The sequence below is a fragment of the Hypanus sabinus genome, unplaced genomic scaffold (genome assembly GCF_030144855.1).
Source record: "Hypanus sabinus isolate sHypSab1 unplaced genomic scaffold, sHypSab1.hap1 scaffold_2068, whole genome shotgun sequence".
NCBI lineage: Eukaryota > Metazoa > Chordata > Chondrichthyes > Myliobatiformes > Dasyatidae > Hypanus > Hypanus sabinus.
The window spans coordinates 1,484-16,236 of record NW_026780171.1 but is presented as its reverse complement, the minus strand read 5'-3'; the positions used below and the strand labels follow the sequence as shown (position 1 = coordinate 16,236).

General features: G+C 40.6%; 1 protein-coding gene across 1 annotated transcript; it reads right to left on the bottom strand.

The window, feature by feature from the left end:
- Positions 1 to 11,791: 11,791 nt before the first annotated feature.
- Positions 11,792 to 13,789, bottom strand: LOC132387644 (zinc finger protein 229-like). The gene has a single exon (XM_059960033.1). It carries the CDS (start codon positions 13,583 to 13,585, stop codon positions 12,338 to 12,340), a length of 1,248 nt encoding a protein of 415 aa, XP_059816016.1. The 5' UTR covers positions 13,586 to 13,789; the 3' UTR covers positions 11,792 to 12,337.
- Between the last annotated feature and the right edge of the window lie 964 nt (positions 13,790 to 14,753).

Here is a 14,753-nt window from a genome sequence, read left to right as displayed (position 1 = left end):
AGCCAATCGAGTCTGCTCCGCCATTCCTTCGTGTCCAATTGATTATCTCTCAACCCCATTCTCCTGCCTTCTCCCCATAATCTTTGAACATCCATTTAAAATACACTCAATGACTTGACCGCTACTCCGTTCATGGGAATGAATTCTAAAGATTAAAATTCCTCCTTATCTCTGCTGTCAGTGGATGCCCTATACATTGAGGGCTGTCCTCTGGTCCCAGATTCACACAGTACAGGGTGCATCTTCTTCACAGCCACTCTGTCTATGCCTTTCAATATTTAATAGTCTTCATTGAGATCCCCTCTCTTTCTTCCAGACCAGCGAGTACAGGGTCAAAGCCGTCTAATGCTCCTCATACTTAACCATTGCATTCCTGGAATCACCCTCGTGAAACTTCTCCGGACCAGCTCCAATACGAGAGTAGCATTTTCTCAGATAACAGGTCGGAAACAACTCACAATACACCGAGCGATCTGACCAATGCGTTTTAAAGCTAGTGTCACATCCTTGCTATTATATGCTAACATTACTGTTGCCATCCTTAATCAACACAATCTGCAAGCAAAACAACAGGGACTCCTGCTCAAGGACTCCCAAGTACCTATGCTCTTCTGATTTTTGAATTTTCTCCCATTTTTTTTCTACGCCCCTATTCCTTCTACAAATTGTACATGACCGTTCCCTTGCACACACCGTGTTACATCCGCCACTTCGTTGCCTGTTCTCCAAACCTATCGAAGTCTTTCTGCAGACTCCCACTTCTCTCGAAACTACCTGCCCCGTACGTATCCTTGTATCAACTGCAAAGTTCGTCGCCAAGGTATCAATTCCGTTATCCATATCATTCAGATTTAACATGAAACGATGCGGTCTCAATACTGACCCCTACAGAACACCATGAGATACCGACAGCAAAGCAGAAATGTCCATATTATTCTGACTCTTTCTCCCTTGTCAGTCAGCCAATCTTCGATCCAAACACGTCTCTTTCCTGTAATTCCATGAGCTGTCATCTTGTTAAGCAGCCTCTCATGCAGCAACTTGGAAACATAGAAACATGAAAATCTTGCAGCACAGTATAGGCCCTTCGTCCCACAAAGCTGTGACAAACCTTTGAAATACCTAGGCTTACTCATAGCCCTCTATTTTTCTGAGCTCCATATACCTATCCAGGAGTCTTTTAAAAGACCCTCTCATTTCGGCCTCCACCACCACCGCCGGCAGACCATTCCACACACTCACCACTCTCTGCGTAAAAATCTTACCCCTGACATCTCCTCTGTACCTACCTCCAAGCACATTTAAACTGTGCCCTCTCGTGTAGTCATTTCAGCCCTGGGGAAAAGCCTCTGACAAACCCCATGATCGATGCCTCTCATCATCTTGTACACCTCTATCAGGGCATCTCTCATCCACCGTCACTCCAAGGAGAAAGGGCCGAGTTCATTCAACTTCTTCTCATAAGGAATTCTCCTCAATCCAGGCAACATCGTTGTAAATCGCCTCAGCAACATTTCTATGGCTTCCACGTCCTTCCTGTAGTGAGGCGACCAGGACTGCGCACTATATTCCAAAATGCGTCTGATCAGGGTCCTATATAGCTGCAACAGTAAGTCACGACTTTTAAACTCAGTCGAATGGTGGATGAAGGCCAATGCACCGCACGACTTCTTAACCACGGAGTCAACTTGTGTTGCAGCTTTGAGTGTCCTATGGACTGGAACCCCAAGATCCCTTTGATTCTGCACACTGTCAAGAGTCTTACCATTAATGCTATATTCTGCCATCATATTTGCCCCATCAAAATGAACAACCTCACACTTATCTAGGTTGAACTCCATCTGCCAGTTCTCAGCCCAGTTTTGCATCCTGTCAATGTCCCACTGTAACCTCTATCATCCTTCCACACGATCCACAGCACCCACAACATTTGTGGCATTAGCAAAATTAATAAACCATCCCTCCACTTCCTCATTCAGGTCAATTATAAAAATCAGAAAGAGTAGGGGTCCCAGAACCGATCCCTGAGGCACCCCACTGATCACCGACCTCCATGCAGAATATGACCCGACTACAACCACTCTTTGCATTCTGTGGCAAGCCAGTTCTGGATCCACAAAGCAACGTCCTCTTGGATCCCATGCCTCCTTGCTCTCTCAACTAGCCTTGCATGGGGTACCTTGTTAAAGATCATCTGAAAATCCAAGCAAACAACATCCACTGCCTCTGCTTTATCTATCTTGCCTGTTATTTCCTCAAAATATTCCAAGAGATTTGTCAGACACTATTTCCTGTAAAGGAATCCTGCTGACTTTATCCTACTTCATCATCCTCCCCAATTACAGTACCCAAAACACTCACCCTTAATACACCCGGACATATTCCTGACCACTGAGCTCAGACTAACTGTCCTATCATCTCACTGGACAACATTTTTTTAAAGTGTTGCTTCCACAGAATTGTTTTGTTTATGATAGACTGCTTGACGATTAGCACAAATATAATTTCAGACTACTTGTATCAGGTAGGAATTTGGAAAAACGACAAATTATCTCTTATTGAATATATTATATTTAATTGCATAATGGTGCTGATGCTTTGCAATAGTGCAACTAAGTTAAAAATATTTTGGTAATGGTTTTCATTTGTACTCAGTATCCGAGGCTTTTCGCTTAAGTGTCCAACAATAATTCGCAGCGTTGCTGGATTCAGTGGAAACGGCGTGAATAGATGAAGAGTCGGTCATCTTTGGTCCAAATTCCGTTTGGACCGTCGGGGTCACCAATGTAGCGATGTACTACATGCAGAGCATTCGGTAAGTCATTTTGAGACTAGTTAATTCAAACTTCGCGGCGCTGGCATTTAATCCTTAGCGCCCGCCCTCTCCGGGCGGAAATGACGCCAGAGCTGCATTACTAAAGTCTCTCCAGAATGTTCTCCAGAATGATATCACAAAAAGCACACGACAAAACAGACTGCACTAGAAAATCTACATAATGTTTGGTAATCCCCAATTTCAGAGTCCAGAGAGGCGGCTGCGTATTAATATCGCGCTACCTTCTTAGCGCGTTTCCCGGAAGGGAGAACCAAACCCACCAGACAAAACAAGACGACCCAGACACACCAAGAGACCAACTCTACCACCCAACAAACCAAAAACTAAAGCTACAAGACCTACACAAAACCACATAGTTACACATAGTTATATCTAATGTATAGTTACAACAGTGTAGACAACATCAAATTGATTAAAAAAAAACAGACCATGGGTACAGTAAAAATAGTCCAAAGATGTTAACAGACTATAAGTTGAAAAGAAACCACCACAGAGTTTCCGCAAGTCCTCAGGGTCCCGATAGACTCGTCATCCTACGCAGTCGGCAGAAGGCATTCCCGTGAACGTTCTCCGGACCCGCTCCAATACGAGCACATCTGTTTTCGCAGATTGCAAACTGTTCACAATTCACCAAGAGCGATCTGACCAATGCGTTTTAAAGCTACAGTGTCACGCCCTTGTTATTATATGCTAGCATTCCAGTTGTCATCCTTCATCGATTCAATCTGCAAGCAAACCTTTAAGGACTCCTGCTCAAGGACTCCCAAGTATTTATGCACCTCTGATTTTTGAAATTTCTCCCATTTATTTATTTTTTCTCTACGCCCTTATTCCTTCCACAATTGTACATGACCGTACATTTGCATACACTGTACAATTCCATACATCTCATCCACGACTTCGTTGTCCGTTCTCCAAACCTATCGAAGACCTTTTACAGACTGCAGCTTTGCTCTAAACTATCTGTCTCTTATCAGTATCAACTGCAACGTTCTGTGGATGCTGGGAATCCAAGCAACACATACACAAAATGCTGGAGGACCCTAGGAGGCCAGGCAGCATATATGGGAAATGGTAAACAGTCGACGTTTCGGGCCGAGACCCTTCATCAGGACTGGGGGGGAAAACGTGAGACGTCAGTGGAAGAAGTGCGGGGGTGAAAAGGGTAGAGTAAGTGGTCGGTGATAGGTGAAACTGCGAGAGGGGGAGTAGTGAAGGTGGAAAAAAACTTCTTAGGATTTTATTTCCTTAACGATCCTCGAAAAATCATTGCTAATGCCTCCACATCTCTTCAGCCACCTCCTTCAGATCTCTGGGGTGTATACCATCTGGTACAGGTGACCTGTTTACCTTCAGACCGTATCAGTTTCCAAGAACCTTCTCCCGAGTAACGTAACTTTACACATTCTGACCACTGACATCTGGTACTTCCGTATTCCTGCCCGTGTCTTCGAGAGGAGTGATGTACAAGACTTATTCAGTTCATCTGGCATGACCTTGCACTCCGAGCCCATTACTACCTCTCCATCATAATTTTTCAGTGGTTCGACATCCGCTTCTGCCTTTCTTTTACACTATAATTACCTGAAGAAACATTTGGTATCCTCTTTAATATTACCGGCTAGCTCACTGAAGTGTTCCATCTTTTCCTTCTTAATTATTTTAGTTGCATTCTGTTGGTTTTTAAAATCTTCTCAATCCTTCAACATACTAGTGATTTTTGCTCTATGCCCTCTCTTTGGTTTTTCTTAATAGCCACGGTTTTGTCAACTTAGCTTTAGAATACTACTTCCTCTTTGTGATGCATAGAGATTTGAGGGGCGAGGAACATCTCAGACAGAACTGCAGTCAGCTCGACTTCTTCAGACTGCAGGAAATTCAAGCGGAACCTTTCACCCACAGAGTGGTGACTGTTTGGAACTCATTCACAGGGACAGTGAGAGGTGAACAACAGGGGAGGATTTGAAAGATCTGCTGTGGGACAGAATCACTGGCAAGGTCCAGCCGGCCTGAGTTGACTCTCTGCTGTACACTAGGTGTGTTATAAATTCACTAAGTACCGGAGACAGTGTTTAATATAGAGTTGATTTATTTGTCACAGGTCTAGTCCCATTAAAGGTGACTATGCAGCAGAAGAAACGCCTCCCATGCCTGGTGAGCAGCAGCAATAATTGCAGAGTTCAGCACCGACACTCACTCTCGAATTTGCATTCAGCAACGCTGATGAATAAATATTCATCATGCAGCTGATTGAAACGTTCTCCCAGTGTGAACCGGTAGTGTGTGGTAAGTGTAACACGTAGTAAGGTTTCACTGCTAAAGTAACGGCCTCTCTGTAATGTTTCGCTGCTGAGGTAATGGTTTCTCTGTAGCAGCAATGTTTAGGGTAAGACTAGAGGAAATAGGGTTTTCGAGTGTGGGACTATGCAATGACAGAAATATTCTTTCTTGTGAGCCTGGAAAAGAGATTTTCACGGTTTTTTGCTGGCGAGAGATGAGAAGACGTGAATGGAGAGAGCGGGCCCTTTTTCCTTTTTTTTCAGTTTCTTTACTAACCCTATAGTCAAAATAAGTATTATAGAGCTCAATCGTTTAATTGCATATTGTGCATCGTTTGTTACTTCGGGGTACTGATCTGCAACATGGGACACATCACACAGCATTCACCCAAATGAGAGTTCCTAAGTTTGCTCGGGCTGGGGGGGGGGGGTGGGGGGGCTATCACCCCGTATATTAAACTGCCAGCTGAAGCGATCGTTACGTAAGGTTAGATGAATGAGCAAATAGCTTCCCTCATTCACAGCTGATGAACAACCTCTCCACAGTGTGTACTGAATGATGCACTTCTGGTTGATTTGGCTGTGAAAATCTCCTGATAAAGTCTGCACAGGTGATTAGTCTCTACCCAGTGTGAACCCGCTTGTGTCTCTGTAGTTGAAATGACAAAGTGAATCCCTTCCCACACATTGAAGCCAGAATTATTCTTCTCCGTCGAGTCTACGCCGTAGGCTCTACGTAGCCGCGTACCCGACGCTGCACCCTCGGCTGTATTGTATGCCGTAGCCTAATGCGCACATTCCTAAAAATGCAACTACGCATCACAGCGACGCAGACGACAAGAACTGTGATTGGTCCACTTAGTAGCAGCCAGTTTCCTTTTCTTTTTCAATCTTTTTATTAAGTTTCAAATTTAATAAGCATAGCAATTATATAACGATACAAAGAGATCGGGATTACATTAATAACGGTTGACACGTAAAAGCACAGATTTCAAATGACAAATATAGTTTAACCTCCTAATCTCATAGCAACTAACCATGAAAGAGATATTATATAAGGTGAAAAAAATCGTAAACTAGAAAAAACACTAAACTTTAAAAAAGACAGAATTGGGCTGTCATATTACATCGGCTGAAATTATTTGGCGTTAACTCCGCTTGTCTATACAAGAACAAAAACTTATTACACAAGATTCGGAAAGGGTCAACTTAAATCATATGAAAATATTGAATAAATGGCCTCAAAGTCTCTTCAGATTCAACCGAAGGATCCACAGTACCACTCCTAATTTTTTCCAAGTTTAGACATGCTATGGTTTGGGAAAACCATTCAAATGTAGTAGGGAGATTGGAACCTTTCCATTTAAGTAAAGTAGATCTGCTGGCCATTAATGTAACAAATGCAATTAGACGACAAGCTGACGAGGATAAATGACTAGAGTCCATCACCGGTCGTCCAAAAATTGCAGTAGTAGGATGTGGTTGTAAATGAATACGCAGAACTACTGAGATAATATCTCAAAATATCCTTCCAATATTTTTTTAGAGGAGGACAAGACCAGAACATATGTGTCAAGGAAGCTACCTCGGAATTACATCCATCAGAAACAGGATTTAATGGCAGTAAAAATGAGCAAACTTATCCTTGGACATATGAGCCCGATGAACCACCTTAAATTGCATGAAGGCATGTCTGACACACACTGAAGAGGTATTTTCTAGTTCAAGAATTTTCTCCCATTTCTGCATAGGTAAAGGTATCCGAAGTTCTCTTTCCCACTCATTCTTAATTTTATCAGAAGTATCCAAGTGTATTTTCATAATTAAATCATAAATAAATGATAATAAACTCTTCTGATGTGGATTTGAACTTTTTTCCCCCGTAACTTCAATTCGATGTGATATCGGAACAGAAGGTAAAATAACATTCAAAAAGTTTCTAATCTGTAAATATCAGAAAAAGTGTGATCTAGGCGAATTATATATATTAGAAAGTTGTTCAAAAGAAATAAAACAATCATCCATAAATAAGTCACGAAAACATAATTTTCCCTTTGTTTGCAATAAAAGAAAAGCTTGATCAATTTAAATGGTTGAAAGAAAAAAAATAGATATAATAGAACTTGACAGTATATATTTATTTGGTCCAAAAACGTACCAAAATTGAAACCATATTCCTATTGTATGCTTACTTATTGTAATTACCATTTGCTTATTAAATTTAGTAAGTGCAAAGGGAACCACAGCCCCTAACATAGAAGCCAATGAAAACTCCTGTCGAGACTCACGCTCAAGGTTCATCCAACTCTTGTGTCCAAAACATTAAATATCGAACATTAATTGCCCGATAATAAAAACTATGATCCGGCAAAACCAAGCCTCCTTCCTTTTTTGATTTCTGTAACTATTTCTAATTTAACCTGGGATTTCTATTCTGCCATCCATATGCAGAAATTTTAGAATCAATAATATTAAAAAAATGTTACAGATAAAAATTGATACTGCCTGAAATAGGTACTGAAATTTAGGTAAAATAATCATCTTAATAGCATTAATGGAACCAATCAAGGATAAGGACAATGGGGACCATTTAGTAAACAATTGTTTAGACTGATCAATTAAGGGTAAACATTAACTTTAAATAAATCGTTCTGCTTCTTAGTAATTTTAACACCCAAATAAATAAAATAATCAGCAAGCAATCTAAATGGTAACTGTCTGTAAATTGAGACTTGCCTATTTAATGGGGAAAGCACTTTTATTAAGATTCAGTTTATAAGCAGAAAAACTACTAAACTGTGCAAGATGTGTTATTACTGCAGGAATGGTTTACTCTGGATTAGAAATATCTAGCGACAGGTTATCTGCATATTGTGATACTTTACGCGTCCCATTCCCATGAGTAACACCAAATATATTGGATGAATCATGAATAGCAATTGCCAAGGGCTCCAGGCCAATATCTGATAGTAAGGGACAGCCTTGTCTAGTACCTTGGAAAAGCCTAAAGAAAGGGGATCTCTGATTATTAGTGAAACAGACGCCAAAGGTATATGTTATATCAATTGCATCCAAGATATAAATTTTGGGCTAAAAGTAAATTTCTCTAGTATTTTAAACAAATATTCCCATTCAAATGTATCAAACGCCTTCTCGGCATCGACCGAGATAACACATTCTGGTGTCTTAGATAAAGTCATGTATACAATGTTCATTAACCTCCAAACATTAAAATGTGTATAATGATTTTTAATAAATCCTGTCTGATGCTCGGAGACAATTTGTGGCAATATCTTCACCAATCTAATTGCTAATATTTGAGAAAGGATTTTAGATACAACATTCACAAAGATATTTTTCTGTCTGTTGCACATTCAGTGAGATCATTTATCATTTTTGGGAATTAAATAAATTGATGCTTCATAAAATGTTTGTGGTAACTTATGTACAAATAAAGCATCTTTAAAAATTTTACCTAACCAGGGAGAAAGTAAACCGGAAAAAGATTTTAAAAATTCAGCTGTATACTCATCCGGACCAGGTGCTTTACCAGAATTCATTGAATAAATTGCTTTCTTTATTTCCTCTTCAGTAATGGGTGTGTCTAATACTAAATGTTCATCAACTGATAATTTCAGAATATTTAATTTCCTGAAAAATTCATGCATTATGATAGAATCCTCAGGAAATTCTGATTGGTATAAATTGGTATAAAATTCTTGAAAAAATTTGTTAATTTCGTCATGGTCAACCGTCAAAGTACCATCCTGTTTAAGAACCCTATTAATCTGAAGTTTCGCTAAAGCAGCTTTTAATTGGTTAGCCAATAATTTACCCAATTTATCAACAAATATATAAAGTAACTGATTTTCAATCAGGGATGTTAATAACAAATGATGTTGCATCTGAAGTTCAACTCTCTCTTTATAAAGCATCAAATGGGGAGCAATAGAATAATTTCTATCAATTTCTTTAATCTTATCAACCAATGTACGTATTTCATTATTAATTTGAAATTATTTTTTTTTCAATCCAGCAGAGTGTGAAATAATTTACCCTCGGATATATGTTTTAAAGGCATCGCGTGATATCCCACTTAAAATTTCTTCCATTGAGTTAGTTGAAAAGAAAAAAGCAATCTGTTCTTTAATGAAATTAATAAAATTTAAGCCCTGAAGTAAAATAGAGTTGAACCGCCATTGTTTGGTACCAAAGGTTACATCAGTTAACTTAACTGATCATTTCAAAGGTGCATGATCGGAAATGGCAATGTTATCATATTCACAGGCAGTGACAAATGAAACTAATCGAAAATCAATAAAGGTGTAAAGGAATCTAGAGTAATTATGATATACATGAGAAAAAAGAGAACTCTTTTTCATTAGGATGTAAAAACCTCCTAATTTCTAAAATTCCAGAGTCAACTAAGAAGGAATTAATAAAAATAGCAGATTTGTTTGTAAGTACCTGATTAGGCACAGACTTATCCATCATACGTTTCAGACATCAATTAAAATCTCCACCCATTATTACCATATATTCATATAAATTGGGAAGAAATGCAAAAAAGTGCTTAAATTCAGTATAGTCAGTATTTAGTGCATAAATATTAACCAAAACTAATTTATTGTCATAAAGTTAACCGGTGTTTAATAGAAGTCTATCATATTGGTCTGAAATTGTATCATAGTGAACAAATGAAATCTAGGAGTCTATAAAAAAAAGAAACACCTTTCACCTTAGTCGATGAGTTAGAGCGAAACTGTTGGCCTTTCCGAAAACTAAGGAAGCGCTGATTACCCTCCTTAATCAGATGAGTCTCCTGCGCAAAAATAATCTGAACATTCAGTCTATGAAAAACTCAAAAAATATTCTTCCATTTAATTGGATGATTCAAACCGTTCGTATTCCATGAAACAAAATTAATAATGACAAAATTAATTAGGAATATCCATTTTCCTTAAATAAACAATGTAGTATGTAAAGGGTTAACCATATTGCATAGGAAACTCACGAATCAGGAAGATGGAAAATAGTTTAAAGAGGAAACGGAAGTTACGAAAATACAGACATTTTTGTAGTTTCAGTTCAGCCAAAAAGAAAAAAATACTAGACTAAAAATAGCCCTACCCCACCCCCCCACCCCAAACCACAAAGACCAAAAACCTGGCCAATAGACAGCCAAACAACTATCTAAGAACCTCCCTACCCTTGTCTCCCTTGAGGGCAAATCTCTCAAAATAAAAAAAATTAGAAACAAACCACCCATTGTCAAAACATTACGAGAGGAATGTCAAGCAGATGTTAGAGAAAAAACAGCCAATTGCAGACCATTTTAAAAGGAAAGGTCTTAAAAATGACACAAAATACAATTTTAATAATATTTCAAGAAAAAGGAAATAATCAGCAAATCAAAGTCTTAATGATTTTCAAAAGCAAACAACTAAAAATAAAAAAGTAAAACAATGAAGGAAAAATTAAAGGAACTTTAACGTGGAAACATAATAAACGTCCGTACGTCAAAACACAGTGCGACTGTAATCAACCCAAGGGCAAAGTTCTAAAGTGTCCAAATCTATAAGCTGGTTGTTAATTAATAAACCAGATACACAGACATAAAGGAACCGTAAATTTCACAGACATCCACGCTCAAATATTGATCTTCAAAACATTAGACATCTGCGTTCAAGCTTAGATCTTCGAGAAATTGTTTTGCTTCATTCACAAATTTAAAGCATTTGAATGATTTGTCGGGCAGAGCAACCCTTAGGTGAAATGTTTAGAACAAAGCTGGACAAAGATTCCTCTGATATAATTCTGACATCACCATTTTAAAATGCAATCTTTCTTGCATAACCTCAGGACAAAAATCTACAACAAAATGAAACTTAAGATGCTGATGCTCAGTAACTCCTTTCTGATGAGCAATCGGAATGAAGAGCTCCTTAGTATTCCCATTGTGACATCGTAGAATTACATGACGCGGTTTTAACCCTTTCGACGGTTTTGGTTTCAGCGCCCGATGTGCGCGGTCGAGCGCAGGAAGAGAAGAAAAACCTCTGAGCCAAAGACCTCCATTCAGAATTGAGAAAAAAATGAGTAAGATCCCAGCTCTCAATGTCCTCACTGTGTCTATTATTCGCAAGTTCAGTCTGTGGCTTCGACTCTCCAAATCAATAATCTTGACTTTATTCTGCTCCAATATATGAGTGGTCAAAGTTCATTTCTTTTCCAAAGAATTCAATTTGTGATCTCTGTTTCAAGCTGTTACAAGCGATGAAATTTCTCACTGCTGTTTTTTGTTCTTCTTTTCAAGTGTTGCCAACCTACCTTCACTCTCCTTTAACCATACTTCCAAGGTAGTAAACCTTTTAGCAAGTTTTTCATCCAAAAGAATCGAGATAGCCTGTAAAGTAAGTTGAAACTTTTTAGGCTGTTCAAAGACACCTGCTTTCTTCCCATTTCCATTGCAGTTTCCTTGCCTTCAGCTAATGCCTTTCTTCCTCTGTAAGCCATTTTAGTCGATTAAAATTCAAATTCAAATATATAAAAGTGTTATAAACACTTTGATAAAGATATTAAAGGGGTGGTAAGTAAATTTAAAATGAATAGAGCAAAGCCGGAAAGCGACTCCATGTAGCGCCTCCAAGAGAGTCTTTTGTCTAATGTAGCCTAACGTGCACATTCCCAAAACTGTAACTATGCATCGTGGTGACACAGACAGCAAGAACTGTGATTGATCTACTTGGCAGCAGCCAGTTTCCTCCTACGCATATCCTGTTGTTTCAAAGTTGGAAAATGGAACAAATTGAGGAGAGGGTAAGTGAGGAAGTCAGAAAATATGTACATTTGCACGACTCTTCACCGGCACACAATAAAGACTTGAAAATGGCATCAAATTTGTGGAAAGAAATTTCCACAAGAGCGGCTTGGACGTCATGGACTGCACAAAGAAATGGAAAAATTTCTCTCTTTCTGCGCTGCAGTAATTTCAATAAAAGTAACTCTTGTTCAACATCCATTAGCTCCAACTCCAACAAGATGAACTCAGCAGTTGCCATCGTTCCCAACTCCACTCGAGTCAATTCAACACAGTGGAATAGCACCCCAACACCAACTAGCGTTTTGGCAGAGCAACGCAGGCACACAAACACACAAGTAGAAATGCTCACAACTGTGTAGACAACATGCATGGGCTACTGCATATGCTACACCATAGTGCCTACTCAGAGGTATAATTCAGGCTTGAGCAGGTGAATGGCTTCTCCCCAGAGTGTACTGACCGGTGTGCTTGTAGGTGGGATGACTGTGTGAATCCCTTCCCACAGTCTGAGCAACTGAACAGCCTCTCTCCAGTGTGAACTCGCTGATGTACCTTCAGTTGAGATGAGCAAGAGAATCCCTTCCCACAGTCTGAGCAGGTGAACGGCCTCTCCCCAGTGTGAACTCGCTGGTGTACCTTCAGATGAAATGACCGAGTGAATCGCTTCCCACAGACTGAGCATGTGAACGGCCTCTCTCCAGTGTGAACTCGTTGATGTACCTTCAGTTTAGATGAGCAAGTGAATCCCTTCCCACAGTCTGAGCAGATGAACGGCCTCTCTCCAGTGTGAACTCGTTGATGTACCTTCAGTTTAGATGAGCAAGTGAATCCCTTCCCACAGTCTGAGCAGCTGAATGGCCGCTCCCCAGTGTGAACTCTTTGATGTACTTTCAGTTGAGATGACTGAGTGAATCCCTTCCCACAGTCTGAACAGGTGAACGACCACTCCCCAGTGTGTACTGACTGGTGTCTCAGTAGCTGAGATGACAAAGTGAAACCCTCCCCACAGTACGGGCAAGTAAATGGCCGCTCCCCCGTGTGAACTGACCTGTGTGCTTGTAGGTGAGATGACTGAGTGAATCTCTTCCCACAGTCCGAGCAGGTGAACGGCCGCTCACCGGTGTGAACCCGCTGGTGAGCCATTAGGGCGGATGACCGAGTGAATCCCTTCCCACACACTGAGCAGGTGTATGGCTTCTCCCCAGTGTGAGCTGACTGGTGTCTCAGTAGCTGAGTCGACAAAATGAATCCCTTCCCACAGTATGAACAGGTAAACAGCCTCTCCCCAGTGTGAACTGACCTGTGTGCTCGTAGGTGGGCTGACTGAGTGAATCTCTTCCCACAGTCTGAGCAGGGGAATGGCCTCTCCCCAGTGTGCACTTGCTGATGTACCTTCAATTTAGATGACTGAGTGAATCCCTTCCCACAGTCTGAGCAGGTGAACGGCCGCTCGCCAGTGTGAACTCTCTGATGTACCTTCAGTTCAGATGACTGAGTGAATCCCTTCCCACAGTCTGAGCAGGTGAATGGCCGCTCCCCAGTGTGAATTCTCTGATGTACCTTCAGTTTAGATGAGCAGCTGAAGCCTTTCCCACAGTCTGAGCAGGTGAACGGCCTCTCCCCAGTGTGAACTCGTTGGTGAGCCATTAGGGTGGATGACTTAGTGAATCCCTTCACACAGTCTGAGCGGGTGAAAGGCCTCTGCCCCAGTGTGAATTGACAGGTTTGTTCACAGGAGGGAAGACCTACTGAATCCCTTCTCACACAGAGATCAGGTGAATGGCATTGTCCCAGTGTGAACTTGCTGATGTCCCTTTAGCTGAAATATCTGAATCCATTCATACCGTCTGAGCAGATGAATGGGAATCACCTGTTTAAAATGACAGGCGTGCCAGTCGGTCAGATGATAGAGTGAAATCCTCCCCACAGCCTGAGCAGGAAGGATGATCGAGTGAATCCCTTGCTCCACTTCCTAAATATCTGGACAGATTCAGCAAAACTGGCGTGGTGCATTTTAGATTCCCGTAGAGAAATTTCTTGTCATTTGGAACCTGTAAAAAGATTAACAAAATGCATCCGTGGGTCTAGGACAACATTTCAGATGGGATCACTTGAGTTGTGAAGCTGTGAACTGACATCACACTGTTACAGTGAGGTTCAACACATGTTGGAGAGTGAACTCATCATCTAACTGGGCACACTGCTGGTATCTATAAGATGCCTCTCTCTATAAGAATGGAGCATTTCTGGCCTGGCACAGTTTGGAGAGACATTTGTATTATCCCTGTTCCCACTGAGCTGATAGGTTCCTGGCCCCACAGTAACTGAAACACTCTCAGTCAAATAGCCTGCAGTGCATTCCACGCACCCACCACTCTCCGGGTAAAAATCTTACCCCTGACATCCCCTCGGTACCTATTTCCTTGCAGCTTAAAACTCTGCTCCCTCGTGTTAGACATTTCAGCCCTGGGAAAACAAACCTCTGGCTATGAACACGATCTACGTCCCTCATCATCCTCTACACGTAAAAAAGGCTCTAAACATAAACAATGAAATTATACATTGCTTTGGAAAATTGTCAGAAGTATACACGATTATGAGGGTATAGATACGGTAAATGCAAGCAGCTTTTTTCCACTGAGGTTGGGTGGGATAATAACCAGAGGTCATACGTAAGAGGGGAATGTGAAAATTTAACGGAAACATATGGAAAAGGTCCTTACTTAAATGACAGTTAGAGTGTGGAATGACATGCCAAGACAAGTGGCGAATATGAGTTCAGTTTCCCTATTTAAATGAAGTTTGGATGGGAGCC

Bases quoted from the DNA above. Each gene is read 5' to 3' on its own strand.
- LOC132387644 (XM_059960033.1), bottom strand. From the start codon at position 13,585: ATGGCTCACCAACGAGTTCACACTGGGGAGAGGCCGTTCACCTGCTCA.